Source organism: Lupinus angustifolius, chromosome LG18 (genome assembly GCF_001865875.1).
Source record: "Lupinus angustifolius cultivar Tanjil chromosome LG18, LupAngTanjil_v1.0, whole genome shotgun sequence".
NCBI classification, from domain to species: Eukaryota; Viridiplantae; Streptophyta; class Magnoliopsida; order Fabales; family Fabaceae; genus Lupinus; species Lupinus angustifolius.
In genome coordinates, this window is record NC_032026.1 from 11,450,750 (window position 1) to 11,473,480 (window position 22,731).

General features: G+C 31.8%; 3 protein-coding genes and 1 pseudogene across 3 annotated transcripts; 2 read left to right on the top strand and 2 right to left on the bottom strand.

The window, feature by feature from the left end:
- On the bottom strand, window positions 3,980-9,118 carry LOC109332329 (guanosine nucleotide diphosphate dissociation inhibitor At5g09550). The gene is made up of 13 exons (XM_019567275.1): window positions 8,948-9,118; window positions 8,297-8,359; window positions 8,129-8,212; window positions 7,519-7,626; window positions 7,194-7,366; window positions 6,789-6,900; window positions 6,498-6,578; window positions 6,360-6,422; window positions 6,078-6,179; window positions 5,583-5,707; window positions 4,988-5,198; window positions 4,602-4,676; window positions 3,980-4,243 (listed from the first exon to the last, which is right to left on the bottom strand). Exons 1-13 carry the CDS (start codon window positions 9,032-9,034, stop codon window positions 4,190-4,192), a joined length of 1,338 nt encoding a protein of 445 aa, XP_019422820.1. The 5' UTR covers window positions 9,035-9,118; the 3' UTR covers window positions 3,980-4,189.
- LOC109332547 lies at window positions 10,768-12,133 on the bottom strand (annotated as a pseudogene).
- Window positions 15,440-17,168, top strand: LOC109332255. The gene has a single exon (XM_019567175.1). It carries the CDS (start codon window positions 15,580-15,582, stop codon window positions 16,576-16,578), a length of 999 nt encoding a protein of 332 aa, XP_019422720.1. The 5' UTR covers window positions 15,440-15,579; the 3' UTR covers window positions 16,579-17,168.
- On the top strand, window positions 17,507-17,869 carry LOC109332548 (protein app1-like). Its single transcript, XM_019567531.1, has one exon. The coding sequence runs from the start codon at window positions 17,507-17,509 to the stop codon at window positions 17,867-17,869; it is 363 nt and encodes a 120-aa protein (XP_019423076.1).

The window sequence follows — 22,731 nt, forward strand, 5'->3', positions numbered from 1 at the left end:
ATGCATGATTTGGGACATAATTTAGATTTAGGAGAATATATCTCTTAACATTCTATATTGGACAAAGATCTTCTGTCGTAAAAAAAAACATACCTATATATATCTAGCTAATCAAATTTCATAAAATAATATAAAATATTAATTTTTGTTATTTCAATTTTTATATTTAATTAAATTAGTTTTTCCAATTACGTGGATACGAAGGTGAGATAGAAATGAGGATTTGTGATCCTCTCTATGGATATTAGCATAGTTTTGTTTACGTGGCAAAGAGTTAATGCCACATGGGGACTAAACTATTTCGAGTTATGGATTCAACGACCTGTACTTTATTTTCTATTCAATTTAAGTGCCAACTTCTATAATTAGACTAGGTTTTTTTGGTACAAAGTATACAATGTTAAGCGAGCTTAGATTATTCTATGAGGATTATGATGTTTTCTTTTTAGTAGATTTGTATTTTACCCGTTATAAAACTTCTAAAAATGTTTGTCTTATCTTCTTGACATGTGTAAATTGGTACAAGAAAGAGATAAATGATACATGTCATTTTTTTATACAACCAAAGATTTTCACCTTATGGATTAGAAACTAATCTATTTTGAGTTCATGATTACTCTTTCTAACAAGTATCATTTACAAAAATTGAACTTTTAATTTTTTGATCATCTTAATTAAAAATTTAAGGAGTCTTACAAATATAAGGATGAAAGTTTATCTTTTGGTACATGTGTTGGTATTTTGATTTGGATGAAAATTATTTATAGTTTCATTCTATTTAATCGAAAGTATCAATTTTAATATGATTTAATCAAAAAAGTACTCGCCAGTTGATTTTTTATTTTATTTTTTAACATCAAGTCATCTATAGAATGAAAGTAACAAATAAAACTTCAATTAATAATATATATATATATAATAGGATTGTAAAAATGTTAATTTAAGATAAATGTTTTTGACGTATAATATCTATACTATATATAAAGCCAAAACTTAAAATAATTTTCCTGATAGTGTAATTTTTATTTCCTATATTGCCCTTAACATTATTTAATTTTTACAAAAAAACTATATAATCTTAAGCAACTACCACCAATACATTAATTAACCACATATCTCACCTTAAATTAAACATTATCATAAACATACAAAAATATAATATAAAGTACACCGAACACAACAAATACATTTTAATTCAAAAAAATAAAATATATAAAAATTGAATATGTAGTATCACACAATATTCGCCGACAGACACGAAGTACATATACATACTAGTATATATAATATAGTAGTAAATAAACATATAAATGTAACATATACACGATTTGGTTTCATCTAATAAAATAAATTTAAAATGTGATCCAATTGATCGATTTGGTTTGATTGTTTTTCATTTGTTTGTATAATATTAATACACTAACTATCAGAGTGAGACCAAATATTATTTAGCTCCCTAGCTATAAGAAATAAATACAACATTATTAATTAAATTAGTATATACATTGAAAATTGGATGAAGGTGACTCAAACGGCTCTCGAAGCTTATAAGCTGAAACAATCCTTCATTAATATATATATACAGTGGCGGAGCTTCTCAGTGGCCCTAGTTTTTTCAATTTTTATTAACATATTAAACTTGTTTAATTTATTAAAATAAAAATGATATTTTTTTTTTACAAATCCGCTATATCATAAGAAATGTAACAAGTAGTAGAATGTATTACAAAATATACTAATGATAAATTTACATGAAATAACGAAATTTTTTATATCTATTTCAGTCATCAATGAGTTTAAATAAAAAACAACACTTTAAATGAATATGTATTATAATTTTTTAACATATTTAGTTATTAAAATGTTATTTAGAATTAACATGTTGTTTTGAAACTCTTAAATAATTATATATATTTTATTGTTACTTGATTAATTTTAATTATAAAATTATAATTAAATATTGTCGTCCCCTCTAAACTTTATTTCAAGATCTACCATTATATATATTATGCTAGTAAGTTATGCTGTGCATGCATGCATGCCTTATTAGTTTTATAGACTCTTTTATTGTTTTATTCAATTGCAGCATGCTTAGGGGCAGTGCAACAGCAGATACAAAATGATGGAAATGACACACAAACTAATAGTCATGATCATATCATATAAAATAAGCGATAATTTTCAGGTTAACATCAGATATAATCGTCGCATAAATTGAGTTCCGTGTCGTTAAACAAAAATGTATATAAATTACATAGCCGACTATTATGAAGAGATATAGTTTTATAGCTAGAGAACTGTCTGCAAACTAAGCTGTCTCATGTAAAACAATTATGCTAAAGATTCTCATACCATGAGTCCATGATTGAAAGAGGAATTATCTTAATAAATCTATGTTTGTCTTTATATTGAGAAGCATATAAATAATTAGAAAAGGGTTTTATGCGTTTCTTAATGAATTATGTGATATACATGTTCAAACAAAACAAAAAACAATAAAAAAAATGAAACTTGTTTAACAATTATTTGAGTTACTGGTAGATTGTTCTTTAGGAAAATCAAAACAGATGTATGAAGTGACCTGACTCGATAAACTATGCTAAGATTCAGAAAAAGTCAAGGCAAGCTTGTAATAGCAATGGTAGTTATAGTAAGTTAATAATGCCATTATTACCTTTTCTTTAGTTTCTGTAATAAAGTGAAGGGAACAACCAAATTGGTTATGGAGCTTCAAGTTCAATGAGGAATTTTAGAGAGAAAAGGTTTATGAATATTGAGATTCATTCCATTGAATGGATGAATGATGATTCCAATATTGAGAATCCTTTACACACACAATGAAAACAGTAAGCTAGAACTACTAAAAGGAAGATCGCATAATGTTGGTGCAGCGGAAGCGATCGTTGCACAACGTTGGTCACAAACAATCAAATAAAGGCATAGAATAAATATAAGAGAAGAAACAAGAGAATTTGTTAACGGGTTCAGCCAATTGTGCCTACGTCCCCAGGAGGGCTAAGCGGCTACTAAAATATTATTAGAGAATAAAGATTATAAACCATAGCACACTCATGGGCCCACCTGCCCATGAGGTGTTTTCTAGTTGGTGTTTACATCTGGTGCACATTACAACAAGAGATCTGAGTCCAATATATAACATTGATATTCTACTCTCTATTCTGATACTAGACATTGTTGGACTAATACAATAATAACATATTTCAAACATCCCAGAACCCAATAACTTTGTGATAAATGATATATGAAGATTGCTTAATAACTTTGTGGCTCTGTTGCATAGTGCTGAGATTACTAAACTTTGACAATGTATCATATCACTATATAATCTTAATTTTTTTTTAAGAAGGCATTTTCACAAATTACTTAGTTTTTATGGCAAAGTTATTGTGGTAATAAGGGTTAACTCTTAGACTCTTCTTACTATCAATTTTAAACGAATACATAGAGAAATGAATTTTTGTTTTTGTTTTCAATGAATAAGTATATATTTTTACTGGTACAGTCAGAAAAGAAAACAAACATCTAAGGCCTAAGATAACAGTTTCCCTTGGCATAAGCTAACTACAATCACACATATTACATGGCTTAAAAGATATAGCTCTACATAATTTCATTTATATATATCTAGTTTTCTTGTGAGGCAAACTTTTACTTAAAGCACAAAATCACATAATTGATACTATATCACAATCACATATTTTCAGTTAATATTTGTTGGATCTGACCTATACGTAGGATACGTAGGAGTGTCCAACTGAGAAATTTCATTATTATTAGAGTATGAGAAAAATGAATAGTTATAAATAAAACACTATGTTTTGAACCAAAACCTTAAGGTAATAATTTTATGTGCATTTTTTATTTATAAACTCTTTTATTTATCGTTTTATATCTAAGGTGAGACTTTACACTTGAATAAACTCAAGAATATTAATAGAAAATTAAGACAATAATCACATTAACTAAAAATATTCTTACCTGAGTTAAAGAATGCAATCACATATGGGGCATAAATTGCCCATCGATCAAAAGTTACAAAGATTTTTATTTTTTAATTGCCCTCTTCCCATTAGAATATCTAAAATACAAACATCCGAAATTAAAAAAATAAAATAAAAAGGCTTTCTCTCTATTACTTGGGCTTGTGTAAATATAGATTCAAGCAATCTTATCCTTCAGTTGCAGCACTTGCAGCACTCAGGTCCACAGAAAGATCAAGAGCCTGATACAAAGAGCCCAAAGGAAATAATGAACAATAATTATAATTGGATTATTGGAGCATAATGTTATCAGATGGTAAATCAAATTATCACATTCTCTAATGAAGAAATATAAATGCTATATTTTCAGGAAATAATTTTGGTATAAATTTTGCTTGAAAAAAAGAGATATGCTTATTTCTTTGCTGTATCTACCAAATGCAGGGGGCATTCTATCCTTAAAATATATTTATGTTTTGTAATTCTGTGATAGACAATGAATTGCATGTATGCTTTTTTCTAAATAAAAGATACCATTAACCAATAAAATGAAATTGAGATGGAAAATGAAATTTCAATAGTATATTATGATATTATTACCTTTCCTGTGATCTTACTGTACATTTCAATCACATCTGTTACTGTGGTTTCAAAGTGTGTGGTAGCATCATAGCTCTGTAAGGATTTAATTACATTTTAGTACAACTGATATTCCAAGATAAAAAAGAATAAGGAAAGAGAACACATTATATAGGCTGAAGATATCAATCATATCATATCTATCATGAAGGAAACCAAAGACAAAATCATTCCATAAATAACTTAAAATAGCAGTCAATATTATTGGTTCCAATTGTGAAAATTCCATAACATGATAAATTAATTACTTCACTTAGACCATAAGGATATTTGATTCTCTATGTCCTGTCACAGTGGTTAGGAAAAAAGTGCTAGAATAAATCTGAGAGATTCTACTAAGTACTTACTTTAGAGATGAAACAACCATCAACTTGATGATCATTGGTGGGTTCCAATCTGTCATACATGTCATAGAATATCTCATCAACAGGGCCAAGAAGGTCAATACCAGGCTTCAATTCTGACTCAGGTTGGTCAGTTTCTGCTTCTGATGTAACAAAAGCAATATATTTTCCTTTGGGTGCAACATTGTGAGCATAAGAGCAGCAGAAAAGATACCTGCAGTGACAAGGTGAATCAGGAACAAAACCTATGAAGTTAGAAGTAAAAGTAATCACTATCAAAATCCACTCTTTCACTCTTATTTAATTTATAGCTTGCCATTTAAATCACTATATTGTATGGTTTATCAGTAGTTCTTCACTATTAACATTTATAGGTGACAATGGAATGAAACATTAGTTTGCCATTTTGAATCACTATATTGCAATTACAACCTATTTGCCATATTAAGTAACATTAGTTTTCAGTTACAAATACTAACTTTATGGTATTACAAAGTTCAATAGCCATGCATGTAGAGTATGGTCCTACTAGGATTTCAATGTTCTTTCCTGAAGTACATGAATATTATACCACTGTAGTTGATTAAAGCAAACTTACATATCAGATTTACGACCAAGTTGCTTCTGTGGCAGAATGACTTGTGCTGAGTGAGAATCATTAGTGTCTGGAATAGGATGGCTCATAATACATATTGCACGTGCAACTTTTCCCACCTTTCTAACCTGTTAGATCAATTAATTAGTGCCATTTGAAGATCACATGTTTAGACTAAAATTTCCCACAGCAAAATAAAATACTTCGAAGAATGTAGCTCCCTATCATACTGAGAAGTGTAGCTTTTGTTTTTAGTTTTGCTAAACATTGCCAAGGGAAATGGTAAAGGAACCAAAAAATGCCAAGTCCACAGTGGGAAATGATGTATTTAACATAATAAGACTAACATTTTTACTTTTCCAACATTGACTTCACACTTATGTTTCCTTAACTGTTATAAAATATTACACACACATATAAAACAATTGTCAAAAATATGTAAAAGTCCCACTTTGGATCTGTCCCTGTATGCACCCTTAGAAATCTGACAGAAGATACCTTGTCAGGAAGATATGATGGATCACACACAACTTTCTTGCATTTGGCTGTTTCTCCTTCAGAGGTCACACCAATGGCTTTTCCATCACCATCAAACTCTACCTATGTACCACAAGATAAAATGTGAAGAATGAAATCAAGACAGAGTAGCTAGGAAGGGAAGAATAATGTTCATTAAGATGGCTCCAAATTCAATTTAATTCTCTTGATAAATTCAACCTTTCCTTCCACAAGTTGTAGTATATAATTTTCCAGAATATAAAAGTATGGTTATGAACTTACCTTGCATTCTGGCTTGTTGAGCATGTAAGTTCCACCATACACTGCACTCAATCGCGCAAACGCCTTCGAGCCATCGAAGGAATAAAAGTTAGTTCCGGAAACATACCAAGTTTAAGAAGGAAGAGGGATATGGAGAACCTGAGGCAACTCTCCTAGTCCATATAGTGGATATATGTAAGGTGAACCTCCTTGGAAACGTGCTAGAGATTCTGCATAAAGCTGTACAAAACATACATGTTACATACATGTTTCATGTTTGGAAGGTTTACCTAGTGATTATATATGCATGCAAAATCAACTGAAGGTTGAACACAAATTCCTATGAAAGAGAAACATAAGTAGCCTAAGGTATCATGGTGATATAATTTTGCAATTTACATCTCAATAGCTATGCAATTCTATTCTTTTCATGCATTTGTAAATTAGTACCTTCATTTTCTCTACAAATTCCTTGGCAGGCTCATCCAAGTAATTATCATCCAGATGAAGTGCCAAGGCGTGCCCAATAAAGTCAATTGTATCATCTTCCAACCCATATTTCCTACATTTGAAGCAGCCATTAAAAATTGAGCAAAGTAGATTGAATCAAAGTATTATATGCACCTTACTACAAGAACAATAGTTCACTAGAGTAACAACATGCTGCAAACTCTAAAATAATGACATACACTTAATGAAATAATCACAATATTGTAAGTCATTTATCTTAATAAGGTTTCACCTTAGTTTGTCCTATATAGTTCATATTAAGGAAGAAAATGCTTCTTCTTAAATAAAAAAACAAGTCATGTCAGATTTAAAGCAAAATCATGCAAATAAGATATATTATCATACGATATCAGTTGCCTTGCTGTAACTTGGTTCAAATCTAGTCCTTCTTGAGATTTGGGATCACTTGCTTCATAATCTTGGACATAAATGAAGAACTTTCGAGCACGACGCTTCTCAAATAGTCCCATTAAAGGTGATTTCAGCGCTTCAACATCTGTTGCTGGAACTTTGTAAATCTTTAAAAAAAATTAGAATTATGTTACAAGGTTTTTCTCAACATGCAAGAACTTCCATATGGTGAACATTGCAAGAACTTCCTTAAGATTCAACATCTGTTATAACAAAAGTGTCAACTGTGAAGAATATGGTGAATATATAACATATATACCTTTCCCTTATTATACACAAAACTTCCATCTACAGCCTTGAAGTTTAAATACTTTGTAACATCTGTGTGGATTAGAACACGGACCAAACCTCCATTGGCCATCATAAACTACCATAAAACAGATGAAAAAGTTGGTTTTTGTCATAAATGAATAACAGTGGACACATATAAGCAGATATTACAATCCACTTGATGCCTCTCTAGTAAGGGTATATTTGTGAGTTTGAGTTTTGGAGAGTGAAAAATGAAAAAAAGGAAAGCTGTAGGGCATCTCCCAAGTGTAGCTGCAGGACATCTCCCAAGTGTAGCTGCAGGACATCTCACAAGTGTAGCTACAGGGCATCTCACAAGTGTATTTCACAGCGCTGAAGATTTCTATTTCGCTTCATTCCCCTCCAAAACTCAACTCGCAAATAGAGCTTAAGAGTTTGAAATATCCTCATTAATAAAAATTGTCTTGTCAAAATAAATAAAAAGGCATGTAGAATAGAAACTAAAGTAAACTGCAATGGTTTTTCACAATAAAGATTGTAGAGAGACACATGATAAATAAATGCCTCAACACTTCAACTATAAATGAAGGTAACAATATAAACAGGAGAGTAGGTACCTTAGGTATCATATCAACATTGAACTCCCTGCTTGAGCCTAAGTTCTCTGGTGGCTTATCTTCTCCCTTAAATCGCTTCCACAGCTGTATAAAAAAATGAGTTTAACGTGAAAAAAGAAAACCAAACACGATATTAGAATGAGATATTTTATATGCTTATATTACAACCTGTGTAAGATTAAGAGATGAAGATGCTCCACCATAATAGTCATTTCTGTCCATGTGCAGCACCTGATTCAAGTTGATAGGAATAAAAGCAAGAGGAAGAACCAACACTATGAGTATGTTTTCAATGCAAAAGATGCAGTGATTTAAGGGATCATAAATCATAAATCACTATTGCTTCATATACTAACAGTAGGATCATACATTGTATATTAATAATCTTTCTTCAAACACAATCAAATCACTATTGGAACACAAATATACAATCTTATCATTTCCCTTTCTCTTTATCATGTGAGCAAATTTGAGTAATATGAGCCATAAAATTATATTTCATGAAAAATAGTTTCTATTCTACATTGTTATTTTCTTGTATATCATCAATTTGAACATGAAATCTAACTTTAAAAAGGTATGGTGGCTCCCACTTAGTGGGATTTCGGGAGAGATTTGTATGCAATTTTAACCATGCAAGTTGATAGACTATTTCTAAGATTTGAATCAATAAGCTCGTGATCATCCATTATCAAACTTATTGTTGCACCAAACTTACCCAACCTAACTTTAAAATAAATAAAAAATGTACAAGAAAGAAACAAAAGGAAAATCAAATATGCAATATAAAGAAGGTGAGAGAAATAGAGGAATTATTACTTTGAGGCCATCAACAGAGAGAAGGCCACTAAGGATGCATTCTTTGAGCCCAGTGCCCAAGACAATTACATCATACTCTTCATCCATGGGAGGATTGAATTATAGAAAATAAATAAAAATGAAAATGATTCAAATGCAAAAGACAAAAGAGAAAGAGAGAAAACATAAAATGGTTGTTGATGAAGGTTGTGTAAGAGAGATATTTAAAGCAGAACAAGTCTTTAGGGTGCATGTAATTAACGACACTAACGCTAGTCCCCCAAAATAACTCCTCTTATCATGCACCCACGTGTTTTTTCTCTTCTTCGTGCTTCATAAAAATAAGAAGAAACTACTATTTAGTCCATGAAAGACATGAGCTGCAAACTACTTTATTTATAATATACGAATGATACAAAATTAGTAAGACATTAGAATTAAATCATTTTATTAGTTTTTGAATCATTTATTGGTAATCGTTTAGGAAAAGATTGTTGGTTGTTGATTTATTGTGCATTGCGTTTTCAATTGTTTCCTTTTTTTTTGTTATTGTTGTTTCTTATTTTAATTTGTTTGTTATTGATCAATAAACAATTCGAGCTATTCAAGATCAATAAACAATCCTGGGACCATTTTATTTGTCAAAGTATTAGAATTGAGGGGATTTAATGTATAGTGGAAACTCAGGTTATCATCACCTTAGTTATTGCTCAAAGTTGCTAAAACAATAATCTCTTATAAACAGCAAAAGAAACATAAAATACAGAGAAAATTATAAAGTTTTTATGATAATAAACTATATAGACACCACATAATCATCTACTCATTATTATATGAACACTTTCTAAGAATCAATTTGGCAAAAGAAAATAGAACAATATGAATTCAAGTACAACTCCACCACCTGCAGGGTCCTCTCATACCCTTCTTATTTTACACAAGTTATTTTCAAACAGCAACACCTGGAATGAATTTTGATGACAGAGGAAAGGAAGGAGGCCAATCTGTTCTTCTCCTTAGTTCTTTTAAAGTCTTAATTAATCAACATTGTCTCTTTATTTAAGTAATGATGGTAACCTGCAAAACATAGATAGGCTTTCAACAACTATAAAATATAACAGAATCATTCACCATCTTTATAACGATGCAATCATGTAATATAATAAGTTCAATATAGTACATAAGTTAATAGACTAATGTTTTGAATTGAGCTTTCTTCATATGCTAACACCTTTTACCCACATCTTAAGAAACCACAAAACTATGTATTAATATGTATTGAAAAATGGTTTTTTTATAGTTAGGTTTTCTTTTTTTATCAGCGAAAAGATTTTTTTTATTAAAGTATCAAATGTACAAGAAATATAAGAGGATTTTAATAAAACATATAAGTGCAACTATAGACAAAATTAAATAGAATTAGATTTCAGATTGTCAAATTTTCTACGGGAGGGGAAAAGTGCAACAACTATGGTTTGGATACATGTTTAATGTTCGAGAGCTCAATGAATTATGTATGAAGTTTTAGTTTATGTATTAATAATTAATAATAAAAGCATAATTAAATATATATGTTTGTTTTGGTGAAGTTAAAACATTATATTTTACTCGTTAGCATTACTTTGGCAAGACTTGATTATGAATATTTTCCTTTTTGATTTTAAAAAAGTTCAATATATCATTAGTAACTTAAAGAATGCTTCTTTTCCGTTTCTCATACACAAAGATTGTAAAATAATCAGTGAGGTAGAAAGGTGGTGTTAAATAACTCAAGTTCAATGATCATTACTTGGTCTTAATATATAAGGGTTGATGAAAATAAGTTAAGTGTTACAAATCCCTCATTTCCCTATACTCATCTTGAACAACACTGAATTAAACCTTTTCATTTCTTTCGGTGTTTTATACATACTATTCCATACAAAGAGAGTAAAGTGATCTAACTCCAATTTTAGAGATGTGTCACGGCCATCATCTTCAGGAAGATATGAACTGTGAATATTGAATTCAAAAGATTGCCTTTGTCCATGCATAAGGCTCGGTACCTACAAGTCCATATATTACATTATGATACTGAGAATGATTAAATAAGCAAAAGTTTGATAAGTGTATCATACCTGTTTTAACTTTTGGTTTTCTTCCATTAGTTCAAATAATTCCTGCAATGGGTAATGTAATTTCCAGAGGATGTTCACAACCTTAGCTGATTATCACAAGGTGACGTTACAGTTGCAGGCAAGGGATCTAGGTTTAATCCCATGAGACAAATGACTAAAACACTGCTAACGTAATAGGGCATAACTAACCTTTAGTTTTGAAACATTGATCAAACCTATGTTAAGTAGTTCCTCTAGTCTTTGAAGTTCCTGTAATTTCAGTCCATGCAGCTCTTGCCCATTCAACTGTCTGTGATAAAGGTTGAACAACCTCTCAGTGATACATATATATATATATATATATATATATATATATATAAATTTGTGTGGTGCATTCATCTTATTTAGGTAAAAAGTTACTAGCTCTGTGTCTGAGTATATACCTCAGTTCATGGGTCTTATATTCTACTTTCTGGCGCAGCATATTGTTGGAGTCACTCTGAACCTGTGCATAAATTAGCACAAATATTTGCCTTTCATAATTTTCCATCTTTGTGACAAATGATCTTAAAAGAAATCACAAAGGCAATTCACATAATACTATTTTATTACAAAGTGTTGTCAATGTAATTAGAAATACAGCTTCAATTATCTAGATGTGATAGTGAGAAAATTGATTAAAAAAAGTGGGAATCATGATGTAAAATCAATGGAAGCATGAATGGACTGTTTCATAAATCACATCAGAGATTAACCTGCAGAACTCCTTTTCTTTGCTTCTTGAGTTTTAAAGGTAAAACTTTAATCTCACTGTAATAATTAAAAGAAACATAAGTGTTCTTTCATTTTGTTTTTTCCTTATCACTGGGGAGGAGTCTGATTCCATTTTTCCCATATTCGTGTGTCAAAGAATTAGCTTTCTTAATCAAATATTATAAATTCCAGGATTAAAAGAAACGTCATCAGAATTCACCATTTAAATAACCAGCTACAATAAATATTTGAAGTTATTATATACCTGCAGCTCAATAGATGGGGCATTTGGTTTATGAATTGCTGAATGCCGATCACGCCTTTCAATCACGTGTTGCATACTGGAAACAACAAACATTACATAGGTTCAAGATAATCTGTTTTCCTTCGAATTTGAATCACATGAAAGTTAAAACTTCATATTTGTTGAAAAGTGATACGTACTAAAGATTTCAAAAACATGTACACATTACATTCAGCAACAAAGAAATATAGATATTAAAAAAATTACAAAATTATGTCAGCTCAATAGAAGGTACGAAACAAGGATGCAAAAAGCATCTAGAATTGCTGAAAGAAACAAGTCACAAATTAGAAACTACGAGAGGGTTGTCGGTTTTGAAATATGTCAATAAAACTTAGGTGATCTAAAAAATATTTTTATACATAGGAAATTGCATCTTTGTGATGCGTGTGGTGTCTACCTCCAACCCACCAAGTATGAGAGTCTACCAACTTATCAAACATGTCTTCTGTTGGGTGTTTAAGTGTGACTGATATGGTGAAGAACTTTCCACCCCGGATTGGAATGTATAATTTGAGTACATACCGAAACATCCAAAACTTGAATTTCGAGGTGACAAATATCTAGAGATTAGTTATGGACAAATTTGGTGTCTATTTGGAATATAAATAATATTTCGAAGTCAACAGCGAAATCAGAATTCGATTCCGAGTTACGGAACTCAAAAACTGAGCAAAAACTCGATAAAACGACCCGAAATTGTCTCGGAAACTTTTATTTTCCAAAAATCTTGAAAAAATAGGGCAAGCAAGAAAATAATAATACAAGACTAAAACTCAATTGAGATTTAGCCTAAAATATTACTGATTTATTTTGTATAATTAATCCATTAATATTAATTACTTAATTAAAAGTACTCAGAAAAACACGATGTTACACCGAGCTTAGAACATGTACCTTAATGTGAGGTATTTGGTAATGAAAATGTTCATCAAATCACTAATAACTGTTGGATTATATTTGCATCGACCTATTTTCAGTCATGATCAATTATAGTAATATAGTCTTTTCTAGAATTTAGAGCATGTATTTTCTAGAGTTTAGAGCATGTAGTATTGGAAAATACTTAATACTACAACTATTGTAATCTTTAAGGAGATATTCCAAAATATATAACAAGTACATCAAACATCAAGTTCCAAAATACTTTAGTGATGTATTTTTCATTTCTCTTAATTGTGTTAATTTCAATGTACATTTATGATTCCATATATAACATGATATTTGATTATAAATATACTATAATCCTTACATTATTAAATGAATATAAGACTTTTTGTACCTTTATTTCAGTTTTTGAAAGTTTCAACTTACATATGACTAATATATAATGGTTTCATTACTTATTTAGTCATCTTATTCTGGGTATATTTCCTACAAGTGACTATCATGTAAATTCATACTAAATGAATGTTTTTATAGTACTTGCAACATTCAAAGAAAGAATGTACTTCTTATGTACATTCAATGCTATATATTTGTGTTTTCAACATTAATTTATTCCTATGTGCTTTTGTACATGCGTCAAAAGGAATGTGATCTACCAAACGCATGGGTATGTTACTAATAATATTGATATAAATATGTATGGCGAGGATCCTAGATATAGGATGGGATGAGAGATAATATTAGATGTGATCAATAATATGATTTAAAGTGAATAGAGATAGGAAGTGGTGTAAGGTATAAAAGGTGAAGTAAGATTGGCAAACAAATTCTCTATCATTGGCAATGGATATGAAAGTTAGTAACAACTTGAAATTTCTTTCTCCTTCCATCAAATTCCCATTATATCAACAAGTTATGGCGGTTGGGATACACCTCCTCCACGGTGGTTCATGTGCAATATGGATGGCATGGTTAGGAAGACTAGTAGCTTTAGCTGTGATGGAGTGTGTAGAGATAATTTGGGAAATTGGTTATTTGGCATTTGTAAAAACTTGGGAATATTTATTATACTTTGGGTTGAACTTTGGGGTATGTATTCAATGCTAACTCTAGTTTGGAGTAAAGGTTTGGCGAATATAATTCTTGAAAGTGATTCGCAGGGACAATCAACTTAATTACAAATAGTTTTGATTAATTTCATCCTTATGCACCTTTGGTGAAAGCTATTAGAAGCTGGTTAGAAAGAGTTGGACAATTCAATGTAGTCACATTCACAAAAATTCTGGCAAATATATCTCATATTCCTTCACTTAAATATAGAAATTTGAATCTGTTTGATTTCACAAGAAGATAGTTAAGCTCCAAATAACCAAAAAAAAGGTGAAGTAAGACAAGAAGTTGTAGGATATAGAACTTCCACTCGCAATGGATAAAAAAGTGGCAAAGACACTTAAATATAGACAATGATTAAATTACATGACATGGGAGAGACACTCTATATAAATAAAAAATATTTATACACATGTATGTATAGTATAAGAATATAATTAAATATGAACTTGAAATTTTCTTAAAGTGAAAGTCAATATTCATGTATTTTCCTATGTTCACAATAAAATATTAAGAAACATCACTTTACAACATGAGCATTTGTCTATTTACAAAAATTGTATAAACAATAAATTAACTATTTTTATTTTGGTTAAAATTGTCTCTCATTCTTGATCACATTATTAAAGTAATATAGCATTTAGCTAAGATTCATCAAATTAGAACTTCAAAATCAATTATACAAACTCAACTCATGTTATATTTCACATTTTAATTTCATCTTTATCCAAATTTGTCACATATTTAATGTTTTTTCTGCAAAGATCCAGACACATGCCCAGAATGCATCCAACTTAATTTTAAATATCAACTATATACTGGAAATGTGTCAACTAGATCTCAGAACAGATAAAAATAATAATTTCAAATTTCCCACATGAGATAGCACACATTTAATGGCAAATGACATCGTTAAAAATTTGGATTGGAGTGCGTAATAATAATACTTGTTCGACATAATTTAAATCCTTTACTTAATAAGAAATAAGAAAAGTTACAAAAATTAATTAAAGTCATAACAAAATTCATTACCCTAGCCCATAGATTCGATGAAAGAGCATCTCAATTTTCGGAGAGATAATTTGTTATGTTCCAATTTTTGTTCGGATCTAACAATAAAATATCACTTAATTAAAAAAAATCGAAAATAATATTTTTATATTATTTATAGAAAATAAATTTGTTGGGACATAATTAGTACACTTTCATCAACTAATCTTATTTCTTATTATGCTCAACTATCTGTTATCCCAAAATCCATCTTACAGTAATAAAAAATATGTTATATCAATTTAAAAATAAAATTAAATATATATTTTTTTTTGTTATTAATTAATGTCTCACAACTCAAAAGAGTACTTACCTCTCCTTCAACTTACAACACAAAACTCCTCCGAACTTATTATAACCATTTTACCAGTCTCCCAAACATTAACTTGAAGCTTCTTATCTCCGACCTCAACTTCGCGTCCCTTTCGTCAATTCACACTCTAACAACCACCATGGACGATGGCGGAAGCAGAGCCGAAGCGGAGCGATGGCTCTACACAGCGAACAAGCTTCTAAGCGCACGTGACTTGCACGGGGCACGCTCCTTCGCTCTCCGCGCCCGCGAATCCGACCAGACTTTGGACGCGTCGGAGCTTCTCCTTACGGTTATCGACACCGTCCTAGCCGGCGAGACTCGTATCAACGACCACCACTGCGACTGGTACGGGATCCTCCAGATCCATCGCTACACCACCAACATCGACCACATCGCCGCCCAGTACCGCCGCCTCGCTCTCCTACTTGACTCTAACCGCAACCCCTTTGCCTTCTCCGGCCACGCCTTCTCTCTCGTCCACGACGCATGGTCCGTCCTCTCCAACCCAGTCAATAAGTCCATGTACGACAACGACCTCCGGTTACTCACTTCGCAACCACCTCCGCCACAGCAACCACAACCTCCGCCTCCCCTGCCGCAGCCTCAGCCGCAACTAAAGAAAAACCCTAGATCTAAAAATGTTTCGACTGAACCGGCTCAAGCCAGGACCGAGCCGAATGAGTCGACTCAGATTGAGTCAGAGGAAGCGAGTTTTTGGACATCGTGTCCGTACTGCTATGTTATGTATGAGTACCCGAAGGTGTACGAAGAGTGTACCTTGCGGTGCCGGAGCTGTAGAAGAGGGTTTCACGCTGTAGTGATTCGATCGCCACCGTTGAATGGGTTAGATGAATCCTTTTGCAGTTGGGGATATTTACCGTTAGGGTTTTCCGGTGATTCAAAAGATGTTAAAGGAGTTGGTTCTAATTGGAACCCATTTTCGCCACACTTCCCTTGCTCCTTGAAAGGGGATACGAAGAAGGAGAAAAGGGGTTGGGTTTATCATGATGAAGATGCTGCAGCCGCGTTCATTGAGATTTCGGAACCTAGTGAGGATGATTCTGATGGAGACTGGAGGGATGGAAAAAGGAGGAAGAGTAAGAGGACAAGGAGTTCCAGGAGGAATTTTTTCTGATATTAGGGAATGAGAATCCGGGTAGTGGTGGTGGAGGCAGTGGAGGCGGGCGGTTGATGTTATTGCATCTGCAGTGGCTGGTGGTGCAAATGCAAGTAGGAGTACAAAGCCTGGTATGAGAGGTTCGGTGGGTGGTCCTAGGAGGAGAGGCTCAGGGATTAGGATTGTAGGATCCGTTTGCGAGTTGGGTTTTTGAGGGAAATGGATAGCAAAGAAGGGTTACAGAGTCATCTAAGTGTATTTCATGGCTCAGTCATCTTATAAATATATTTCATGACTTTTAAACCTTTTATTTTCCATCTAAAATCCAATTCACAAACGAATCTATTTCCTCAATAGCTTGCCCATTCTCAATGTTGTGAGGGATGATAAGGTTAAGGGTCATTAGTCTTTTAGATACTTGTTTTTTTCGTCCTTGATTCTACAATGTAGATTGTTGTTACTTGTCTGTTTGTATTTGTTGCACGAAGTAAAGCTGAGCTATTTTGAAGTCTTGTCATTGTAAAATTTTATAATGGTAAACTCAATCAGATGAACTACTCACACACATAACTGTTTCCAGCTTCAATTCTTCCCAGCTACAAAATCTATAAAATATAAATAATCACAAACAATTAGTCATTCTACCTCTTTTCCCTCTTTGTAAATTACAAAGCAGATGAGTTGGTAAGCCTACATTTGAATGTTTGGGGATAAACAATATATAGTAGCCAACCACACAAAATATCATTCTCAAACACAATATGTTGTTGAACTAACAAAAGATTGCAATGCTTCATTTTGATTCTCCAAATTATACATGCCCTCCACATCTCTCTTACTCTATATATAAGATCAAGCACCATCTATGTTCTCATCAAATCTCAAAGTTAAATCCTTCTTTACACATAGCTTCCAATTATTCTTCACTCTTCTAATTCATTAAACCATGGCCTCTAGCAACTCCTTCATCACAACCCTCTTTCTTATTGTGGCATTTTCTAGCATCAACTTAACCTTAGGAACTCGCCATCTTTTGCAAACAACACAACCAAATTTGCCAAACATTCCCACTTTGCCTAATCCAACATTACTGCCACCTTTGCCTTCAATTCAACCATTGCCTCAGGGCAATAATGTTCCCCAATTGCCTATAATCCCATCTCTGTCACAACCTACTACTCTGCCACCATTTCCTAGTATTCCTATCATTCCAATAACACTTCCTACATTGCCCAACTTTCCCTCAATCCCCACCACTATCCCCTCCATTCCATTTTTCTCTCCACCACCTTCAACTACTAGCCCATAAAAAATGTTCACTTTTTGATCCTGTGCTTGCTAGCCACTGACTTGGTATCTTTGCCAAGTTGCAAATGTTGTCACCAGAGTGCATGCCATAGATATTGCATAATTTATTGTGTGTCAGAGAGTTGTATAAGGTCATAATCATTGTTGTATTTGTTGTTTGGTGTGAAGAACGTTTATTTTTCTTTTCTATGCTCGAGTTTGTCATATTGATTGTACTCTTTACATATATTATTGATGTTGAATTACATATTTATATACAATTACGATTATGATGCATTGCTTTTCCCTTTGAACTCTTGTAACAACTTAGTTAGCCCCTATTGTTATTTTCAAATCATGAAGACTGAAGAGTAGTTTACATATTTGAGTTAGCCCCTTTGTAACATACTTGCAAAATTGCAATAACTTCAGAGCTGTCAATGAGCTCAATTAGTAACATACTTAACCCATGTATGATGGCATGAGACTTCTTTATTATTCTTATGGTAGAATTTTATTAATTATGTTTACCATGGATAACTTATATTACAACAACCATTTTTTGATGGCTAGGTAAGGACTAAGGGGACAAGGATCCACTGTCCCAAATTTTGTCCTAGACCAATCATATTATGTCACGTCAGTTAAATAAAATTAAATATTCATAACTTTATCACCATCAAATAGTTCTGTCTAGTATCTTGTGTAAATTCCTCACCTCCCTTTTATTACTAAATTAAAGTGTTCCACATGTCACCTCTCCCGTGTTTCTTAATTAAATCTTCACTAAATTCCATGCTGATCATCTTCACTAAGTTGTCAATTAATATGGCCGTGATATTCATTATTGCTTTTATTAAATTATCAATCTTTTTACACCAGAATCGATCACATCACCTTATATGTGTGACAGAAATTAGAGTTTATGTATGTAACAAATGCTATGGATGACTAGTTCTGTGTGCTTTTGTGTGTACAAGAAAATGATATGGAAACATAGTCAATGATAAAAACTCTACAAATATAAGATATTATGTGTGACGAAAATTTGTTATCTCATTCAATATCACTCCATATATAGACTTATGATTGGACAAAAAATATATATACATCGAGGTGATATTTTTATACTCCTATCCTATAGTAGAGAAGATCCCCCCAATTATGATAGCACTAATCCCACAACAAGAGGAGTTGATTTTGGAAACTTTGAGAAGATCAACAGATATACACACTTCACAAAGTCAGTACGTAGTAGTAATACTAACTGAAGCTTAAATCTATTTTTTTCCAGCTAAAAGAAAGGCATGCATAAGGCCTAATTATTAATCCATGAATTAAGATAAGATACCATAGATGGAAAATTTACCACGTTTAGTGTGGGTTGACTGCAAAATTATGGAAGTAGTGCAACTTTTATAAAAATGATTAGGAAGATTTATTTTTTAGAGAACTCATGAGTCTCATACTTTACAAGAACTTGTGACTTACATGTACGAGTTTGCAGGAACTCATAGCTCACATGCACGAATTCCATTTTTTTTTCTCTCTCAAGTGTCGTGGTTTTCATCATCCACGAATCCCATGTCCATTCTTAAAAGTGAGTTTCTGAAAACTCATACATATGAGTTATGAGTTCCTATAAAGTTGAATGTGAGAGTCACGAGTTTTCAAAAAAAAATATTACTTTTGTAATTTTTATAAAATAAAAGTTATACTATTTCCGTAGTCAACTGGTAAATTTTCCGCAATAGATAGACACATCCTAACATCTGCCACGTAATCAATGTATTATTTACATTATTGCAGTTGAGAACAACAATATTATCATGCTTATAGATTCAATATTTTGGCCGAATCTTCATCTAACCTAACTATAATTGACTCAGTGCTACCTACCACACAAATCAAGGGACCAAGTGAGTAATGGTTTAAAGCCTAAACGATGATGCGATCTCTACTATCCATTTTATCTCAATGGAACGCTTCAACTAGCCTCCAAAGTGCTATGAAAACTTCGAAACACAACAACCCCACACACAATATATCAACTATCATCTCTTTAATATTGGTGTGAGCCGAACCACTTACAATTTGACATTGCTACTACTCGTTATAATCGCAAGTACAAAGCAGCAATGAAATCTATTATTTGCATCAAATTGGATGAAAGAAAAACAGTACTAAATCCTGTCTCATTTTAAAAAGAAAAATTCTAATAATATAAAATAAGATATTATTGATTAGAGACATCGTGACACACTCATTTTAAAACATGTTATCCCTATTCATACTAAAAGGCATAAGGTGGGCCTCTTTTGCATCTATATCTGGGACACAGATCACCTGTCCCATTTTCCTGTCCCAGTCCAATAAAAAATTGACACTTCATTAAAAAAGAAAAATTTAAAACTTAAAGTAACATATATGCATTACTTTGAAAAATTCTATTGGCTTGGGACATGGGGACACACTAATTTTAGAACAGGTGATCCCCATTCCTATATCTGGAATACAGTACTTAAAAAGAGTAATGCACATTGCACACCAACATTTTACGCCATTAAAAATCAAAATTTAATGAGATGTTGCTTCATTATTTAGTCTTTCTTGAATAAAATCAGTAACCCCAATAAAAATCATATATCCCAAAATATTTTTGTTTTAATGTCTCAAGTTAATCATATTTTACTAAATAATATAAAAAATTATTTTATATTTTTATAGGAATATATGATGCTACATGGATATTGGTTATAGGAATTTAAATAACTACGTTTTCTTTTAAGACACTATATGCACGTAAAATTTTCTTTTCTCTATGTCTCTCACATTAGTGGTGTGAGAGAATCAATGTATACATGTCTGGTAAAAAAGTTGAGACTAACTATTTCATTTAAAAACCAACTAAAATATTTTAAAAATTCTAATAATATGTCGTAATTTTATCTTTATGGAAATTTACTTCAAATTCTTCATCATTGTTTGGCGAATACAATTTTTGCAACCAGAGACAACCATCAAGTTACCCTTGTGGGAAAATACAATTTTCACCAACGTTTGACATTAAGAAAATGATGGCTAACTGCAAAACAAAGCACCAATAAAATAAAAGGCATAAAGTGGGTCACTTTTGCATCGATATGAGACATACAGGACTTAAAAAGAGTAATGCACAACCAACATTTGACACCATTTAAAACCAAATTTCGATATGTAAATGCATTATTGAACCATCATTCTTTGAAAATACTAGTGTTTCACAAATCACAATGCAACAAATTAAAGAGTATACATTTTAAAACCGACACAAAACTAACTACAACAAAAAAAATATGAAAATGTGAACTAACATGTGTATAAATGTTCATTGTATTTTTTTCATCATTCTTTGACAAAATATTCAACAGTTTCTAAGCCTGTTGAAAAACCTGGTCTAAGGTGGACTATAAATAAAACCCAATTTGTAACCACTACAAATCATCTTAATTCTGCTTTTGCTTATTAACACTCTTGGTTGTTACTCTTCTTTCTTGAGTTCAAAAAATGGCCTCTACTCGTTTGTTTTTCTTAGCTTTCTTCATTGCTCTATCACTCTTCAACATTGGCAATGTCCAAGCCAATAGAAAACTTTTAGCACCAACAACACCTAGTGGTTTTGGCAACATTCCTGCGTTGAAATTTCCTCCTTTCCCTCCAGTTACTGAGTGGCCAGAATACAGGTTACCTCCACCAATTTTTAACATTCCAGATTTCTCCTCAATTCCATCTTTTTTCTCCCCACCAGCTGCTACTACAACTACCAAACCTTGAGGACAATTTGGTACATTAATGTTCCTGGTGGTTACATGTAGTGTGTTCTATAGGTTGCATGCATAATGTATTAGTAGTAAAATAAATCGAGGCTCGTGCATGAGTCTTCTTATCATGTTTACTTTCTGTTTGGTTTCCTTAGATTGAGTGAATTTGCTGGCATAGTGTTAGTCATGGTGAGCCTTGTTAAGCTCATGCTGTTTCTCTTTGTTTTATTTGCATAATGTTCGGTGTGTGAATGAAAAATCTACTTTGTTTCCAAGATTATTAGTAATGACTAATGAGTGCTCCACAAAGTTGAAAAAAGCTATGGAACATTGGACAACAATGGTGACAGGGTAATGGTTAACACAATTGCCAACATGTCATTCACCATTCACATACTAATAATATACATGAAATGAAATGAGGTTAAAGACTTAAAAGCATGAAAATTATGTGAAAGTACATAATATTAAACTCCAGTGATATGAAATGAAATAAAGGTTGAAGACTTGAATGGATTGGGTATAGCTGGGAAAAAACAAGACAAAACTAATATAGATAACAAGTGCAGGGATGGCAAAAAAAACCCGTACCCGTGGGTACCCGCACGGGTACAGGTCAAAAACGGGTACCCGCGGGTATTATAAATGGGTTTTTAAAAATACCCGTAGTACATACGGGCGGGTACGGGTATCGGTACGGGTATTATGGTACCCGTACCCGCGGGTACCCGTTATTTAGATGATTAATATATTATATTTAATTAAAATAAAAAATACATTATTCTAACATTTATTACACTTTGTATATTTTTTCCTTTTACTTTGTTTACATATTTTAATGAATTTGGTAGTGAAACATCCTACAAATAGTATTACATGTATAGAAAGTATAGAAAAACACATATTTTACAAAGAAAATATATATTTTTTGTTAAAAAAATGAGAACAAAAAATCACACAAATGGAAACCACCAATAAATTTAGCATTTTAGCAAAATATTTAATCAAAAGATACAAAAATAATTAAGTTTCATGTTATTTGAAACACAGTAGAAGTAAAAAATTTAAAATTTTTTTATAATAG